The 18,218-nt window shown below is 44.0% G+C and overlaps 1 protein-coding gene across 1 annotated transcript in view; it reads left to right on the top strand.

Annotated features, from left to right (window-relative positions):
* Positions 1-17,275, top strand: part of ERI1 (exoribonuclease 1) — a 162,070-nt gene extending 144,795 nt beyond the window's left edge. Inside the window, exon 7 of the mRNA XM_023225304.1 lies at positions 15,591-17,275. Within this exon, the coding sequence (XP_023081072.1) occupies positions 15,591-15,812 (222 nt within the window). The 3' untranslated portion in view covers positions 15,813-17,275. The remainder of the gene's footprint in view (positions 1-15,590) is intronic.
* The last annotated feature ends 943 nt before the right edge of the window (positions 17,276-18,218 follow it).

Genomic DNA, 18,218 nt, shown 5'->3' with positions numbered 1-18,218 from the left:
CCTCGGGCCAGCTCCCTAGAGTGTTCCAGCCCCATGTGCCAGTGCAAGTCGCACGGTGAACATGTAGGTGACAGGAACCCAAACGGGTCCCCGCTGCACGCCCTCGCCTTGTTGTCCCCGGCCCTTCCCTCGGACTCGAGGCTTGGGGAGGTACGTACCGGGTTCAGCTCATAAGTCCCGAGGGCAGACGCGCCAGCCTACGGCAGCATCCGCACTGGGGGAACAGGGACAGCGGCCGCGACCGCACGAGCTGGGCGCCGGGCTCGGGTTCGCGCCCCCCGCCGGCGGCCACGTCCGTCAGTGCGCTAGGGCTGCGCGCTCACCTCCTCCCTCCAGCAGTCACCCGGGACTCGAGCTCCCCGCGGCCGCGCTGCCCCCTTTAACTTTCCGGCCACCTCTCGGGACCCCGGGTTCCATCCCAGGCCCCCTTCCACGTGAACGCCCCCCGCAGCCAATGGGCACGCCCGGGACCCCAGCCGCCGACCAATGGGCGCGCAGCCATGGTGCCTGGGAGCAGCACTTCGCCACGTGATCGGCAGCGCGCCCGGAGTGATCCGGCTGCGGGCCAGGGTCTGGAAGGGGGTGGTGGGCCGCCGTTTCATCAGAAGCCCCAGAACGGGCGCCAGGGGGCAGGGGCAACTTCCTACGGGAGAGCGTCCCGTTAGAATGACAGGGCTTTTGCAAAAGTCTGACACCCGTGGCACAGAGCGCGCCAGATATGGAGGGTTTCACAGGTAGGTATACTTTAGAAGAAACTTCCTGACTTGAATCTGTTATAATCACTACCTAAATCTACAGGGCCTCCGTGATACGTGTTACGCACCTTGAGATCTATAGAAAATGATCTTAGAAAAAGAAAAAAAAAAATGATGATCTTAAAGAGTTTGAATCACAGGCTCTCCTTTCTTCAGTTTACATGTAACTTGAGCTGAACTAGCCACTTTAGGCATAAGGCTACCAGTTTTCTAATTTTAATGACCAGTAAAGTTTTAGAAAAAAAGTTAGAAATTGATATAGGATTGCCAACTTTTTAAACTGCCAAGAAAGACATGAAAATAAACCCTACCGCCTTCTGTTACTATTCTTTTATTTTTATTTTTCAAAGTACCCTTTAATAGCAATAACAACGAAATGCAGGAAGGATGTAAAGGCCAGTCTATCCCATTGGATATATTTAGCTTTCGGAAAACTCATTATGTTGAATATGGAATTTGGGAATTTCTGCTCTAAGGGATATAGGCTCAGCTTCCAATTTTACTAGGAATGCAAGCGTCAAACAGTAATCGGCGACAATAATCCAAAACAAGCCTTTAGCTCTATAGAGAGCTTCCCCGGAGGGAGTTGTGGTGTCTGAAGGGTGATCATTAATCTTCTTCCTTCTTTTCCGATGGGCAGATCTGATAAGGGACCACCTGTGAAATCAGCTATTGGTAGGTGGTTGGCAAATAGCGCTTCTGTGCAATATTCCCTCTGCCAACTTTAAACCCTCTCGTTAGGTGATGAGTAGGTTGAAGATTGTTAAGCCAAGTACTAGCTAAGTTTCTCAGGTGTAGTGAGCATGCCGGAGGAGTAGGCAAAGATGAAGAGCCAACAAGTATTGCAAAACCTATGCAGGCAAAGGGTAATGCGAACCACACCGGGAAAGAGTTGGGACGGGTAAATACAGCTTTGTAGCGTTAGGGTTTGGAAGGATTTTTCTTACATAGATCTAGGAAACCGTGGTCAATAATTTCCTCTGTGGTTTAGATGACTATTTCAGACCAGGAGAGAGGGGTTAAAATTAGTTGTGGCACACCACAGACTTAGTAGGTAGGAGGGTGGCATCTTTGCCCTCAGCATAGAGCTGAGATGCAAGCTCCAGCTTCAGCAGGAGACCCAGCAGTCCAGAGCTCCAGAACCTGAGAGCTGGACCCACCCTCAGACACGATCTTGCCTCACCCTCTCATTTTATGGCAACAGAGGGGGAAAATGAAAATGGAAAATTTCAATGCTTAGTGCATCAGTCACACCAAGTTCTTTCTATTATATCTGGCATTGGGTTTCAGCTTTAATTTAATTTAATAACCCTCCTCCCCTAACCAAAAAAAAAAAAACGAAACCAGAAAACAGCAGTGGCTAAGCATAGCAAATTATTCTTCTTCCATAAACTGTTCTTTTTCATGGCTATTAGTGGTAGCACTGTCCATCTTTTTCCTTGCATTTAGGCTCATGTATGGCTACTTCAGTCCTCTCTTCATTCATTTATTCAACAGCATATTACTAAGGAACCTCCTTAAGCCTGGATGCTGAACATGGAAAAATAGGTGAAATGTAATTTTACCCCTGAGAAGCTCATAGGCTAAAAAATATTGATTTGGGATAAATGTATGTTAAGGTAAGTCTCTGTGTTTAGGAGAGTTAAGAGGAAGACCCTGTGTGTTTAGAAGCAGAGTGGGTGGGGAATGGGGATGACCAGAGGATGATTCTATAGATGTGACCACTGGGATCCTGGAGGAGGAGTTACAGTTAAAGGGTCATGTCAGGGAACATGGCAGGAATTGGCAGAGACACAGAGTTCAGTAAGTACCCAAAGAATTTCTACTCTGCTGATTAAAAGTTAGGTTCTCTTTCTGGCTTAAATATTAAACAATGTTCCTTTATACATGTGTTCACATCAGCTTTCTGCTCATCCAGAAAGTTTGAAAAAGGATTGTATTTGTTTTACCTCCTTCTCAACTTAATGCATTTCAAAAACAGCTCAAACCTAGTCCTATTCTCATCGGAGATTTTGGAAGAGAAATCTTTTTTTTTTTTTTTTTTTGAGTTCTAACATGCTTCTCGTTGAATGAAAATGATTACAAAATTAATCTAAATAAAAATAACCAGCCTTGGGAGTCAGAACTACTAAAGAAGAGGACATTCTTTTGCTTGATTAGAATAGCAAGTGGGAAAGACTGCTTCCAAACTGCCCGAGTCAATTTATATTTAGCCGAGTGGAGTTGTTTGCACCTGTCAGAGCCGCAGACATGTTCTGGTGCATTATGTTACCTGGGGCCCCCTGCCCCTCTCTCAGATTTGACTGACGTTGACTTGCAAGGTCATGTTTTATGGGGCCAGGCAGAGGAATACTTACAAAGGAACTCTATAAGCCTCTGTCTGCAGATAATGTGTCCTTAGCATGTGAGAAGATCTCAAGTATTTTACACACCAAAGCTCCTAGAGCCCATTAGGGCATTTTTTCTTACTGTTGAGGGCTTCTGAGTTCCTGAGTGAGGTTGATAAATGGATCACTTGTTTGAAAGCTATGTGACTACAGAACTGCTTTTATTCTACAACTTCATACTTTGTGCAGTGCTTTGTGTGAGCGTGATATATTTTCTTTAATTTGTGTTGTTTTTTCTTTTTTATGATTACAGTTGACTCTTGAACAATGTGGGGGCTAGGGTCACCAACCCTCTGTGCAGTTGAAAATAGACATATAAGTCTGACTTGCCAAAAGCTTCACTACAATAGCCTGCTGTCAACCTGAAGCCTTACCAAAAACATCAATAGTCGATTAAACATATTTCGTATGTTATATGTATTCTTCTTCTTTTTTTTTTTTTTTTGAGACGGAGTCTTGCTCTGTCGCCCAGGCTGGAGTAGAGTGACTGGATCTCGGCTCACTGCAAGCTCCGCCTCCTGGGTTCACGCCATTCTCCCGCCTCAGCCTCCCGAGTAGCTGGGACTAGAGGTGCCCACCACCATGCCCGGCTAGTTTTTTGTATTTTTTTTAGTAGAGACGAGGTTTCACCGTGTTAGCCAGGATGGTCTCGATCTCCTGACCTCGTGATCCGCCCATCTCGGCCTCCCAAAGTGCTGGGATTACAGGCTTGAGCCACCGCGCCTGACCATGTTATATGTATTCTATGCTATAGTTTTACAATAAAGTAAGCTGGAGAAAAGGAAATCTTAAGGAAATCATAAGGAAGAGAAAATACGTTGGCTCATGCCTGTAATCCCAGCACTTTGGGAGGCCCAGGTGGGCAGATTGATTGAGCCCAGGAGTTCGAGACCAGCCTGGACAACATAGTGAAACCCTGTATCTACATAAAAATACAAAAATTAGGCCGGGCGCGGTGGCTCACGCCTGTAATCCCAGCACTTTGGGAGGCCGAGACGAGCGGATCATGAGGTCAGGAGATCGAGACCATCCTGGCTAACATGGTGAAACCCCATCTCTACTAAAAATACAAAAAAATTAGCCAGGCATGGTGGCAGGCGCCTGTAGTCCCAGCCACTTGGACGGCTGAGGCAGGAGAATGACATGAACCCAGGAGGTGTAACTTGCAGTGAGCCGAGATCGTGCCACTGCACTCCAGCCTGGGCAACTGAGCGAAACTCCATCTCCAAAAAAAGAAAAAAAAAAGTTAGCCAGGCATGGTGGTGTGCACCTGTAATCCCAGCTACTCAGGAGACTGAGGTAGGTGGATCATGTGAGCCTGGAGAGGTCAAGGCTGCAGTGAGCCGTAATGGCACCACTGCACTCCAGCTTTGGCGACAGAGCAAGACCCTGTCTCAAAAAAGAAAGAAAAGAAAAAATATATTTAGTATTCATTAAGTGGAGTTGGATCATCATAAAGGTCTTCATCCTGGTTGTCTTCAGGTTGAGTGGGCTGAGAAGGAGAAGGAAGTGAAGGGGTTGGTCTTGCCGTCTTACAAGTGGCAGAGGCAGAAGAAAATCCAAATGTAAGTGGACCTATGCAGTTCAAACCCAAGTTGTTCGAAGACATTGTATTAGTATTAGACATTGTGGAAAATACAGAAAAATATAAAGATGAAAATAGAATTAGTGCTACCCAATGATAACCACCAATATCATTCACTATATTTTCTTTCAGTATTTAGTCTGTACATAAACATTATATTATCTGAATCATAGTGTGTATATATAGTTTAATATCTTGATTTTTGTTCATGACTGTTTCTCATTTTGAGTATATTAGTATTACAGTTTTCCTGACATATGCTTTTTAGTGGCTGCATATTATATTTTAACATGTAACTTTATGTGCATATAATGCAAGGCATAGCAAAATTGCATGCAGAATTTCATGACAAGTGGCATGCATTTTTGTGAGAAAAAATATGTCAATATTCTTTCACATAGAGAGATCATAATTAATTTAACTATTTTCTTTTTTTTTTTTTTTTTTTTTTTTTTTTTTTTTTTGAGACGGAGTCTCGCTCTGTCACCCAGGCTGGAGTGCAGTGGCCGGATCTCAGCTCACTGCAAGCTCCGCCTCCTGGGTGTACGCCATTCTCCTGCCTCAGCCTCCCGAGTAGCTGGGACTACGGGCGCCCACCACGTCGCCCGGCTAGTTTTTTGTATTTTTTAGTAGAGACGGAGTTTCACCGTGTTAGCCAGAGAGGGTCTCGATCTCCTGACCTCGTGATCCGCCCGTCTCGGCCTCCCAAAGTGCTGGGATTACAGGCTTGAGCCACCGCGCCCGGCCAACTATTTTCTTATTGTGGGACACGTAGATTTTTCTTCCCAAAGTTTCTTTATTGTAAATATGTTAGGTTGGTGCAAAAGTAATTGCTGTTTTTGCCATTAAAGGCAATAGCAAAAACCAAAATTACTTTCGCACCAACCTATACTTCAATAAGCATCTTCATATTTAAATTTTGTCCACATTCCTGGCTATTTCCTACAGAGTATAGATATTCTTCAGGCTGGATGCATATTGCTAGATTTGAATACCAACCTTTTAGAAAGTTTACTATTGACCTTTCGTTCTTGCTGCTGGGGAAAATTAAGTTAAATAGTCTCAATAAGGTCTTGGTTTGTGGACTTGGGGAAAATTATATCTCATCTTGCAAAATAGCCATATGAGAAGTGTTACGAATGAATCATTTACTGTATGCCTGGGTAAAAATAGCTGCACACCTTATCTAGTGCTTCAGCTTTGAATCTCAGAGTACACAGCCAGTTTGTATTATGAATAAGGACTTCGTAACCCATATTGTTGACTTAAATGGTATTAAGTGGTGGCTGGTCAGGGAGAAGGTGGAGAGGCTAGAAACCAAGGAATACCACCTTCCAAAGGTTAAATACCATTAGGTAGAGCCAGTATATATTTATATTCTTTGCTTATTCATCCTCTGATCATGACTAGTGTGGTCATTAATTATATTTAAACATGTAACTTTATGTACATATAATGCAAGGCATAGCAAAATTGCATGCAGAATTTCATGACAAGTGGCATGCATTTTTGTGAGGAAAAAAATATGTCAAGCTACTTTTAGGGCTGGAACTGACCACTTGGCTATTGCATGCCTTGTGCATTAGGTCTGGGATGATTTTTTTGCATGCCTCTGGAATCAAGTGACTCTGATACTGCAAGCACTTCAGAGTGTGTATAAGCAATTTCAGCTGGTTCCATCCTGATATTTACAAAACTGCCTGGATCATACTTACAACCATGCAATGATATATATTTATATTAAGAAAGCAATGATTCACTTGAAAGATGAAGGAAAACAAAGTGTTTATGTACAATGAGTCCTAAGTGTACACCACTATGTTTTCCATCAGCCTTTGATTTTCTGTCACTCCTCTTTTTCTTTGAAATTTAGAGTCAGAAGTGAACTGACTTCATGGTTTTCGTCATGATTATTTGATATCCTCTAGGGAATCACAACTTAAAGACTGCATTCTTCCTTCTCAAAATTCATGTTAAAGATTTCTCAATGCAGAGCGACAGGCCATTTTGGAGTTGGAAATGGAGCAGTTAAAAGTAGGAGGTCACACACGTTGAGATTATTCCTTCACTGTATCTCCTGGCTTGTGTGCCTGAGGAGACACGCATCTCAGAGGGCAGAGGGGCAGCCACTGTCTAATGAGGTTATTTCACCTACTATATAATAAAATGCACAGGACAATAGCGCATTTGTTATAAAGGCTACTCGAGTTTGTTATACAATTATTCTTCACCAAAAACAACAACCTGATAACTCACTGTTAGTATGAGTCTTACTTGGTAGATAGCCAGGACTATAAAATATACAAAGCCAAACTTTGCCATTATTTCCATCTAAACCTTAGAGATTGCTACAACCATACATTCAGGCTTAACAAAGATCTTTGGCGCCATTCCCATTTTCTTTCTGTTAATTCTTTGGTCATTTTCAAATGCAGAGTCTTCCCAAGTGGAGGGCCGTTTGTCTCTTACTTGTGGTCCTTTGCTCCATAAAGAGAACTAACTTATCCTTTCTTCCCTGAGTTTAACCCTCATTCTTTTTTCTTCCCTCTTCCTTTTTAAAAGTATTCCTCTTTAGTTTATAACATCTAGAAATTTCTGTCTTATAATTTTGTAATATTAGTAAATAAACAATTCTCTTTGTCATTCTCCCCTCTTATAAATCAGCATTATTTATCAGTTTTTAGGAACAGTCCCAAGACATGGTTTATGAAAAGAAGGAACCAATTGCAAAATAAGTGAGGAAGTTTCTGATTTAACTTCCAGCTGAAATTCCTAGGAAGAAAGACAAAAAGCTGAAGACTCATATAACCCTCATGCCCTAGAGACAGTGAAGCGTAAGACAAGAGCTCAGTCACCTGGTGGTCTTGGATGAGTATGCTGACTCTGCCACAGTGAGCTGTGGACGTAGGGGAAATAACCTGCCAACTTTGTGCCTCCATTTCCAGATCTGCAAAATGGGAATACTAATGCCTGCTTGGTAGGGTTATTCTGAGGATTTGCTGGAACAATATTTATGTATAATCAGGATGACTTGCTCCACAAAACCCAAGTGCAAAAAAGTCACATTTCTGGCCGGGCGCGGTGGCTCAAGCCTGTAATCCCAGCACTTGGGGAGGCCGAGATGGGTGGATCACGAGGTCAGGAGATCGAGACCATCCTGGCTAACACGGTGAAACCCCGTCTCAACTAAAAAAATATAAAAAACTAGCCGGGCGAGGTGGCGGCGCCTGTAGTCCCAGCTACTCGGGAGGCTGAGGCAGGAGAATGGCGTAAACCCGGGAGGCAGAGCTTGCAGTGAGCCGAGATTGCGCCACTGCACTCCAGCCTGGGTGACAGAGCGAGACTCTGTCTCAAAAAAAAAAAAAAAAAAAAAAAAAGTCACATTTCTTGATTATTCTAAATACAGTGAAATCTGGATCTGAACCCTCCACCTACTGAGGCCAGCAAGAAGCTTAATGTCAGTTGGCTTATGTAGCTCATGCAACTGGGAACAGGCCCTTTGTTCCTCGACTCTGTGGTCACAGCCCTTAGCACTGCTCCTTCTGCAGCCCAGCCTCTGTGCAGGTCAGGTCCTCACCACACACTGGAGCTACTACTCAAGGCCAGCTTTGGTGGTGCCCACTTAGCAGGCCTGACATGAAGCTCATGCACCCCCCAGAGAGACGCCTCTTCCAGAATGTTGCACTCAGATGGGGTGTCCTACCACCTGCAGAAACTTAAGTCCCACAGCTCACAGACTGTGGGGATTCACCCCCTTTCTGGGGTAGATCTTTCTGTAAATCCACAGAAGTACCAGGCTGGGACTCCTCCCACTCTTGGACAGTTCTGGCCCCTTCTTGGGGAGGGCCCAGAATTCCCACACAAATGCTTTATGGAAGCAGTTTCTCCAGAGGCTCCCGGAACATGAAGGAGCTGTGTAGGGCTAAAACACTTTAGGGCTAAAAGAGCCCAGACCTTGAAAAACGAAGACCTACCTTTCCCTCCAGTGTAAGATGTTGGGGTATATGAGAATGAAACACAAATTTCCCTGCTGACACATTTGTAAACTATCAAGTGCATGGTGACTGTTCCAAGGGCATCACCACTTTGCCAAATTCCCCCTGTGAAACAGTTTTACTACAGGAAACAAAATAAATTTTTAAAAACTTCTTGGATTGCAGGAAGACATGGTCTATGAATTACAGAAAACCACACACAGAGCTAAGATGAAAAGTCAGGAAGACAAGATACAAAGAGAGATGCGATAAGAATGAATGGCAAAAAAAACCCCAAAAAAACAAAAATGCAATCAAAGGATTAAAATTCCTCCTGGAGGTGGAAAGAAGCAAAATTAACAGTGTAGAAAATGGAAACGTTGATTTGGAGGTGAGCCTTGAGAGGTCTTTTAGGATATGCAGGAAAAGAGCATAGAGTTAGACATGATAAGCAAAAATAAATAGTACCTAAGAAAAGTGATCGATTCTGATAAACATAAAGAATGGGAATTCAGTTTAAGACTTAACAGTATTACTCATCAAGAAACCAGAACAACAGAAATAAGTGATAATGACTTTATTGAAGAAAACATTATCAAGCTGGAAAAAGACTGGAATATATAGATTGACTGGGCTCACAAATTCCAGGTAAAATCAATTTTAAAACACCCACACCTAGACACATATTGACAACATTTTTTAGTTACAAAGAAAAAGAAGAAGTGCTGCAAGTATCCACACAGGAAATACCACCCCCACCCCCAAACAAGTTGTTGACTGAAGAACAAATACCAGACTGACTTCTGACCTCTTTGTACTACTATAGTCAGAAAACAATGGAGAAGCATCTAAAAGCATTTTACATTCAGCCAAGTCGACTTTCATGTGTAAATGACCTTGCTTCCGAATACCCCCTAGTTTTATTACCATAATACAGCAATGAGACTGATTAGTGCTCAAAAGAGTAGTTATTGCATCTTATCCACCATGGTAATTTACTTTCTTGATGAGATTCTACAGTTGTATGTAAATGCCAGTTTTATGCCTCCCCATCTCTGTGTGTTTTAACTTTGGTTTTAATGATCCTCTAATCTGGCAGTGGTGGTGTTATTTGCTGCTGAGGAAAGAGGTCTCTCTCCCAATGACTTCTTTAACCTCATCTCTCCCACTCCAAGGCTGGTCCTATTGTTTGTCTTGCCACTGGGAATTTCTACTTTGTGGGCGTAGTGTTTGCTCAGGTGGAAGAGCTCCACATAGCGAGTCTTTGTCCCTTAATTTTACTCCAAATGCCAAGACTTTGATTTATGAATTATATTGAAAAACTGGTGATTATTTAGAGTTAAAAGGCCTCTTACATCTTCTAGGCTAGCATCCTTGGTTTACAGGTGAAAAAACAGTCACAGAAAAGAGCCATCACTTGTTTAGAGTCACAGATTCAGATACTGTTCATGTTAGGACCAGCTAGGCTCCTGGTTTTTCTGCATCCCCCACCAGGCTGACACTGATGGACAAGATCTATTAGGAGGCCCAAGTGATCCCATCTTCACCATGATGAAGAAGTTCGTGAGTGGCAGGGCCCAAAGCCTGTGGAATGGCCAAAGGCAACCTAATGCCCCGTAATCAAAAAGTCAGTGAATTTCCAACAATAAGCAGAGGCACACCTTCAACACAGCACCTCGGAGCCATTGAAAAGTCAGGGTATTCATTATAGAAAAGTCCAAGGATACAGAAGACATGCTCTAGCCAGTTTTTCAAAGTTCTTAAAAGTTTTGACTTTGGGCAGGGGCACAGTAACTCACCCCTGTAATCCCACCTACTCAGGAGGTTGAGGAGTTCAAGACCAGCCTGGGAAGTATAGTGAGACCCTGTCTCAAAACAAACAAAAAGAAAGAAAGAAAAGTTTGACTTTTAAGGGCTCTAGTAACAAAAACTTCCTTTCTAAGCAAGCAGACTTGGCGCATGGCACCTGACATCCTTTCATCAAACACTGGTCCAAATTCAAGCGGCAAGACCATCTCCTGCGTTTGTAGATTTCATAGCTTCTCTTCTTAGGTGAGTCATAACTCTTTAGGTTGCAGAAGAGAAGAGCCCTGCTCCAACTAGGCTAATCAAACAAACCAGAAGAAGAAATGAATTGGTTCATAACCAAATACCAGGAAGGCAGGCGCAGAATTGGGCCTAGGATTAACTTCTCCACATCACATGGAACATGGCTGCTCACGACTCCGGGCCAACATCAACCCCACTTAAAGAGCAGAGAGGAAAGAGGGCATCGTCCACCTGTTGTCAGTGTACAGAATTCCCAGGCGGGGACACTGATGGCTGCGTAACTGTGGACAGAGGGATGACCCAGCCTGGTTCCATGCTCACCACTCTGTTGAGGAACATTTTCTGTCAGTAAATTAAGGAGAATGGGCAGGAAATGGGCACAGGGCGGGTCTAAACAATAGCCACTACGTTATCCGCAGCAAGTGTTGGTTAGTACGGAGTTTATTATCCACCTGTCATTATTGCCAAATACCTGTGTTTCCAAGAAAGGAGAAAAGAAATTAATAATTCCCCTACATTGCCTTCACCTTGGCCATGGCCAAGCCCACTTCCGGAAGGTACAGGACACTCTCCAGCCTGCCTCCTGCTCAGGAAAGACTGCCAGAGAGCACGAGGGCTTAGGAACCTGCATGCGTAAGGAGGTGTCCACTGTGCTTTGTGGAGACTTTTTCCTCTCTCAGAGCCCTTTTGTATTAGTCCATTTTCATTCTGCTGAGAAAAACCTACCCGAGACTGGGTAATTTATAAAGAAAAAGAGGTTTAATGGACTCACGGCATAGTTTTACGTGGCTTGGGAGGCCTCACAATCATGGCGAAAGGCGAAAGGCACGTCTTACATGTCAGCAGACGAGAGAGAATGAGAGCCAAGCAAAAGGAGAAACCTCTTATAAAACCATCGGACCTCCTGAGACTTACTCCCTACCACGAGAACGGTATGGGGGAAACTGCCCCCATGACTCGATTCTCTCCCACTGGGTCCCTCCCACAACACATGGGAATTAGGGGAGCTACAATTCAAGATGAGATTTAGGTGGGGACACAGCCAAACCATGTCACCTTTCCAGGGGTCTTGCTGGTCTCTTTCCCTTCCCCCAGATAAGACAGCAGTAAGGAGGGCAGGATGGTGTGTTCAGGGCTTAGAAAACAAGCTCGCTTGGTACCAGGTGAGAAACAAACTCACTGTCGGGTCATTACTGGTGAGGAGACCCTCAAGTTCAAGTCTCCGAAATGATGCCTCGTGCTGTATTGGGCAGGCAGTGGGAATGTGCGCCAGCCTTGGAAGGTGTGGCTGTGAGCAGTGTCAGCAACCCAGGTGAGACCTTGTCTCCGCCATCGACAAACTGGCTGGTGCATTTTGAGCAAAGCAGAAGCTATTGACCTCCACGGGTCAAAGCCCACTGGTCAGCTCATTACTATTTGTGTGCCACAGCCTCAATCTAAACAGTAAGGACTATTACTTTTTGAGCATTCTTGCTGCACAAACACTTTACATACTTGATACCAATTTCCTGAAAGGTAAGTATTTTTGTTTAACCCCCTTTCATAGGTAAGAAAAGTGAAACTCAGAGAAGTGAAGTAACTCACCTGAGATCACACAGCAGTGAGTAGCAGAATCTTGCTTCGAAGTAAGATCTGACCCCAAAGTTTAGGCTGTTTCCACCACACTGGGCTGCAGCTCTCAGCGAGCAGATGAAAGAGGGTGATGGTCTCACTTTGGGGACACCTTGTCTTTCTTTCCCAGTCTGCTAGATTGAATTCTAGGGCCTTCACTGGGCCTCAGCAGAATCCATTTGGGATTTTGAAAACACAGCCCTTAATTCAGTTTGACTGCTAGGACAACCCCCTCATTCACAGGCAGGAGGTGAAGAGAGGATGATTCGGTTACTGGTGGTGGTTACAGCTCTGAAGGAGGAGAGGTTTACAGCCTCCCTGAATGGCTGCTGCAGGGCAGGCAGGAAGGAAGTCTGGGGAGATAGAGAAGAAAACCATGAGAGGGGACACTTGGGGAGGCAGGTTTCTGAGGTTTGTGCGGGGTGCAAGGAAAAGGCCACACAATGGATGAACAGATGCCAAATATCTCTGTTTCCAGGAGGAAGCCACATATGGAAAAAAAATTCTACCCTAAACAGTTCTCAAGTACACCCACGTCCTGAAACAGCATGGAAAATAAATTAACAAATAGCCTGCTATAAACACAGTGGAGGTGGGAAATTCTATAGTAAACCAGAAAGGAATTCATTTTATTCAAAACTGCTTTGAGAAGGTTGTCTAGGGTGGGTGAATACTTTGAGGCCAGGGCAGCTAGACATCACGGGCGTCTCTGGCTTTGTCACACCTGGGGGCCCAGAGCTCACTGTACAAAGAGTGTGTCACATTTGGGTCCATGGTTTGTGGGAGTTAGGAGAGGAGTGGAGGCTCTTGAGTGGCTGAACCCTGTCTTCTTATCTGCAGCCTCTCTTCATGGCCCCCAGCCAGGACTTGCACTTGTTACATGGCGTGTGAAGCAAGTGACTCTTGCAAGGAGAGAGTGTGATCAGGAGCTGGGGACAGTTTGCCAGTTGGTCATCTTGGATGTGAATCCTATGTCCCACTGACCTTTGTGCCTTGAGAACTCCCTGGATCTCAAAATAGAGTATTTCTTCCCGGGGCGGTGGGTGGATGGGGGGTCATACCAGCCTCAATGACATCTTGCCAAAACAAAAATTAACTTTAATTTGAATTTACACTAATTTAAAACAGGAATATGTGCCATCTGGCATTTTTATAAATAAGATGATATGTTGCAGAAACAAGTAATGAGAATTTCAAGGCTTCCCAGATCACTGGAAGGTCATGAGTTTAGGATTTTTTTTATTTTTTTAGTTTTGAGGCAGAATCTCATGCTGTCGCCCAGGCTGGAGTGCAGTGGTGCAATCTCGGCTCACTGCAACCTTTGCCTCCTGGATTCAAGCAGTTCTCCTGCCTCAGCCTCCCGAGTTGCTGGGATTACAGGCGCCTGCCACCACGCCCAGCTAATTTTTGTATTTTTAGTATAGATGGGGTTTCACCATGTTGGTCAGGTTGGTCTTGAATTCCTGACCTCAGGTGATCTACCCACCTCGGCCTCCCAAAGTGCTGGGATTACAGGCGTGAGCCACTGTGCCTGGCTGAGTTTAGGGTTCTGTAGGGATTATGGAAAACCTCCATTGGGACAAATGTTCCTAGTGCTTTTGTAGCCACTTCCAGCTACAGAACAATGAGGCGGAAGACTGTACACTTGTGCCACTCACTGGCAGGGACGCCCACGTCTCCTTCTCCCAGGGGAGGCAGGACGTGGGCCGTGACCACCTTACGGTGCACAGGGCCTCAAGGTTTCCTAACTCTCTCTGTTTGGCAAATATTTAAAGACCTTTATAAATGTATTTAATACCGATTTGTTTAAACAACACTTTTGATTAAGAGATGACCAAAATTGGATACAGGAAAATCCAGGAAAATTATTTTATCTCTAGAGAGACATTGGAGAAAAGGTGTGATCGTGTAAAGAAACAGGGAAAAACAACAAATAAGCCAAGTAAGCTATTGGTCCCCAAAGTGCTTGGGTAGAACATTAGTTCTAAGAGAAGGTCATCACAAAAAGAATTCTGGGAGCGAAACCAGGCTCAGTCTATCATTGATGGGCATTTGGGTTGATTCCATGTCCTTGCTATTGTGAATAGTGCTGCAATGAATGTATGCGTGCATGTATCTTCATAATAGAATGATTTATGTTCTTTTGGGTATATACCCAGTAATGGGATTGCTGGGTCAAATCGTATTTCTGGTTCTAGATCTTTGGTACATATACACCATGGAATACTATGCAGCCATAGAAAGGAATGAGATCATTTCCTTTGCAGGGAATTGATGAAGCTGGAAGCCATTATCCTCAGCAGACTAACGCAGGAACAGAAAACCAAAAACCACTTATAAGTGGGAGCTGAACAACGAGAATACATGGATACAGGGAGGGGAACAGCACACTGGAGCCTGTCGTAGGATGTGGTGGTAGGAAGGAGAGTATTAGGGAAAATAGCTAATACATGCCAGGCTTAATACCTAGGTGATGGGTGGATAGGTGCAGCAAACCACCATGGCACATGTTTACTCATGTAACAAACCTGCACATGTACCCCAGAACTAAAAATTAAAATTATTATTATTTTTTAAATAGGCTCAGAGGAATCCTGTGTCATGGGACTCTGGCTAGCTTTATTTAACTGGCACTTCACAAACGGATCCAAGATCTCATGGTTCTTGCAACTCTGCATTTTACTGTACGGAAAGGTGGGAAAGAAATCAGAATGAACATAGGTGTCTTATTTCCATTTAGGCTGCTCTAACAAAATACTGTACACAGAGTGGCTTGTAAATAACATACACATGTATTGCTCACGGTTCTGGAGGCTGGAAAGTCCAAGATCAAGGTGCAGGCAGCTTTGGCGTCTGGGGAAGTTTTGCTTCCTTGTAGACAGTGCCATCTTGCTGTATCCTCATGTGGTTGAAGGGGCAAAGGAGCTCTCTCTGCCCTCTTTTATTAGGACACTAATCTCATTCATGAGGGTTCTGCTCTCCCATAACCTAATCACCACCTCTTGGCTCTAATACCATCACCTTGGGGGCTAGGACTTCCACGTATGAGTTTTGGGGCACACAAACATTCAGACCATAGCAGTGAGCATGAACGAAATTTTAGGAAAGGAATTCTAACAGAATTGGGAAATGCATTATGCATGATTCAATTTTGTGCAATCTTAGGCCTCGAGAGAACAAGGAGGGAAACTAACAGATTTTGTGCTGAGCAATTTTTTTTCTATAGCAGGACAGGCAGAAGGATGTCTTCTTCCACCTAAGCACTGAACCAAACCACAGGAGAAGAAAGAACCAAATGAGAGAGATTCAACTGACCAGTCTAAGGCTTACCGGAAAGGAACAAAGACATACCAAAATAGTCCATCCTAGGACAAACACAGACACACAGGGACAGGGCACAAGTGTGTCTCTTATACCAGCACAGGTGCTAGCAAGAAACCCATTCACATGAACACTTTATGCAGATTTTAAAGGGAAAACTCTTCTTTTAAAAATAGAGGATTTTTTTCTTTGTAGTATCCATATTTATTCATTCATTCATTTGATGCAATTTATGTGCCAGATGCCTGGTCAGGGCTGAGGATGTGGAGTGGAGAAGCCAGGATTGCTGCAGTGATGTGCTCACCGTTGGACAGAGGAATGACTGTCAACAAATCAGTACAGGCCCATACGTTAAGTTCTTTAATAGTACGATGACTGGAACTACTGGACGGAACCCAAAGTGCAGTCACCCAAACGTATCATGTCCATTTTGATCCCTACAGCAATTAAGCCTTGCTTTCACAGCCGCTGAAGCAGACCAACAGATGGTTGTTTAATTGTTTATAAAACCAAACATTAACTACTGGGCTTGGCAACATATGTCTTCTCCTGAAGCCTCTCAAAGCAGATCTGAGACAACACTCTGGAAGATGCTAAGAAACACCAAAAGATCAAAGGTCGAATCTTGGAATTTGGATCTGTCATTGACCTGCCTTATAACTTCTGTCAAACTGCAGTATGGTGAGATTGTTCACGCGTTTCACAGCAGTGTTGCATGGAATGACTAATGGCCTTCGGTTGGTTCCTATGTAGATGGTAACACGGAAAGCTGTTCACAAAACCCCTTTCTAGCAAAGATGCGTTTCTGCCAAGTCACGTATGTTGGCCAGAGGTGTGTTTAGGGAAATTGGCCCTCTTCAGAAAAATAGAGTCTCCTTGTTCCTGGCCACATTTTAATATTGCCCTGCCTTTTTGCTTATGAAGCTTCAGGCTCTCTATACAAATGCTGTCCGTTTTAATAGAGTGCTAATCACAGTAATGGGCAGAGCACTATGTCTGCAATCATCACATCAACGCCACTTGGCTTAATCCTTGAAAATGGACAACAAGCTATTACTAAACATAAAAATCGCAAATTGTGTGTGCTGACCTAGAGACGCCTCTGATCAATGAGAAGCAGCCTGAGAGCCACCAAAGGCTCTTCAACGTCCAGCTGTCACAACATTCCCCAAGAACTTCAAAGATTTTAAAGACCACCATTTCCACGCACACGTCTCTGGGTATTGCTGCTGTTTACACTTCGCAGAAGCCGGACACTCAGCCTGTTTCGGGGGCACCCAGGCTAAAGGTTCTGCCCTAGGTGTCGTAAGTATCTATTGATGCGCAGTGTGAACACAGCCTTTGTAGCTTCCCCACCCTCTGCGTGGGGAACGGATGGCTCCTATTGCAATCTTCCTTCCCCAGCGGCCTCTTCCTTATCCTCCTGGGTTCAGCTTCAATGTCACATGCCCAGACTTTCAGGCTCCAGGACTTACACCAGCACCCCACTCTCCTTCCTGGTTCCCAGGCCTTTGGCCTTAGACTGGGATTTACGGGATTGGCTCTCCCAGTAAAGGGTAAGATAGATATATTCTTTTATATATAATATATAACACAATGGCTCTCTGTCTGCATGAGTTCTGGATCTTCTGGTTCAACCAACCATGGATCAAAAATATTCAAAAAAATAGAAAAATAATAATGCAGCAATACAAATAATACAAATTAAAAAGAGAGTATAACAACCATTTACATGACATTTACATGGTATTAGGTATCATAAGTAATCTAGAGATGATTCAAAATATAGAAGAGAATGTGTATAGTTTGTATACAAATACTACATCATTTTATTTAATGCACTTGAGCATCTGAGGGTCTTGGTACCTGCAGGGATCCTGGAACCAATCCCCCGTGAGTACCTAGGGATGGCACGACTATGTATAATATATCTTTGTAAAGGGGCTAGCCAGATAGTGGGAGCCCTCGTTTCCTTACCAAGGAATCCGAAGTTGATCTGATCAGTGGAAAGTCTCTGGAACAGTATTGCATGATTAGAATTTTATGTTTTACACACACCACACATGCACACATGCGCACACACACACACAAGACAGACCAATCTGTGTGGAAGGAAGTAGATTAGAAGAACACAGGATTAGAAAGCCTGCTTGATAACAGGTCACAAATGCTGCCAAGTGTGTAGTCAAAAAAATTTGGACTTATTTTCTAGACCAAGTGTCCAGATCTTAAACGTTTTCAGAGGTTGGTTAAGTAGCAAATGTGTGAAGTCTCTGAGTGTGGTTGCTCTGTTTAAATTTAGAATGTCAAAATGCTGCATTTTTCCAAGCAACCAGTCACATCAGTGGCTGACAACTGCTCTGTGAGCTTGATCCTTGCTGTAGGAAATGGGGAGCCATAGATGATTCTTGGGGAGGAGGACTTGTAGCAGATGCTGTTGGTGTTCTCTGCCCAGATCCCATTGGTCCACTCTTAGAGTTGCCTGCAGAGAAGTCCCCTTGAGCTGGTATCTTCCAGCATCTCTGCCTGAGAGCAT

The sequence above is a fragment of the Piliocolobus tephrosceles genome, chromosome 7 (genome assembly GCF_002776525.5).
Source record: "Piliocolobus tephrosceles isolate RC106 chromosome 7, ASM277652v3, whole genome shotgun sequence".
Taxonomy (NCBI): Eukaryota; Metazoa; Chordata; class Mammalia; order Primates; family Cercopithecidae; genus Piliocolobus; species Piliocolobus tephrosceles.
This window is presented reverse-complemented; position numbering and strand designations above follow the sequence as displayed.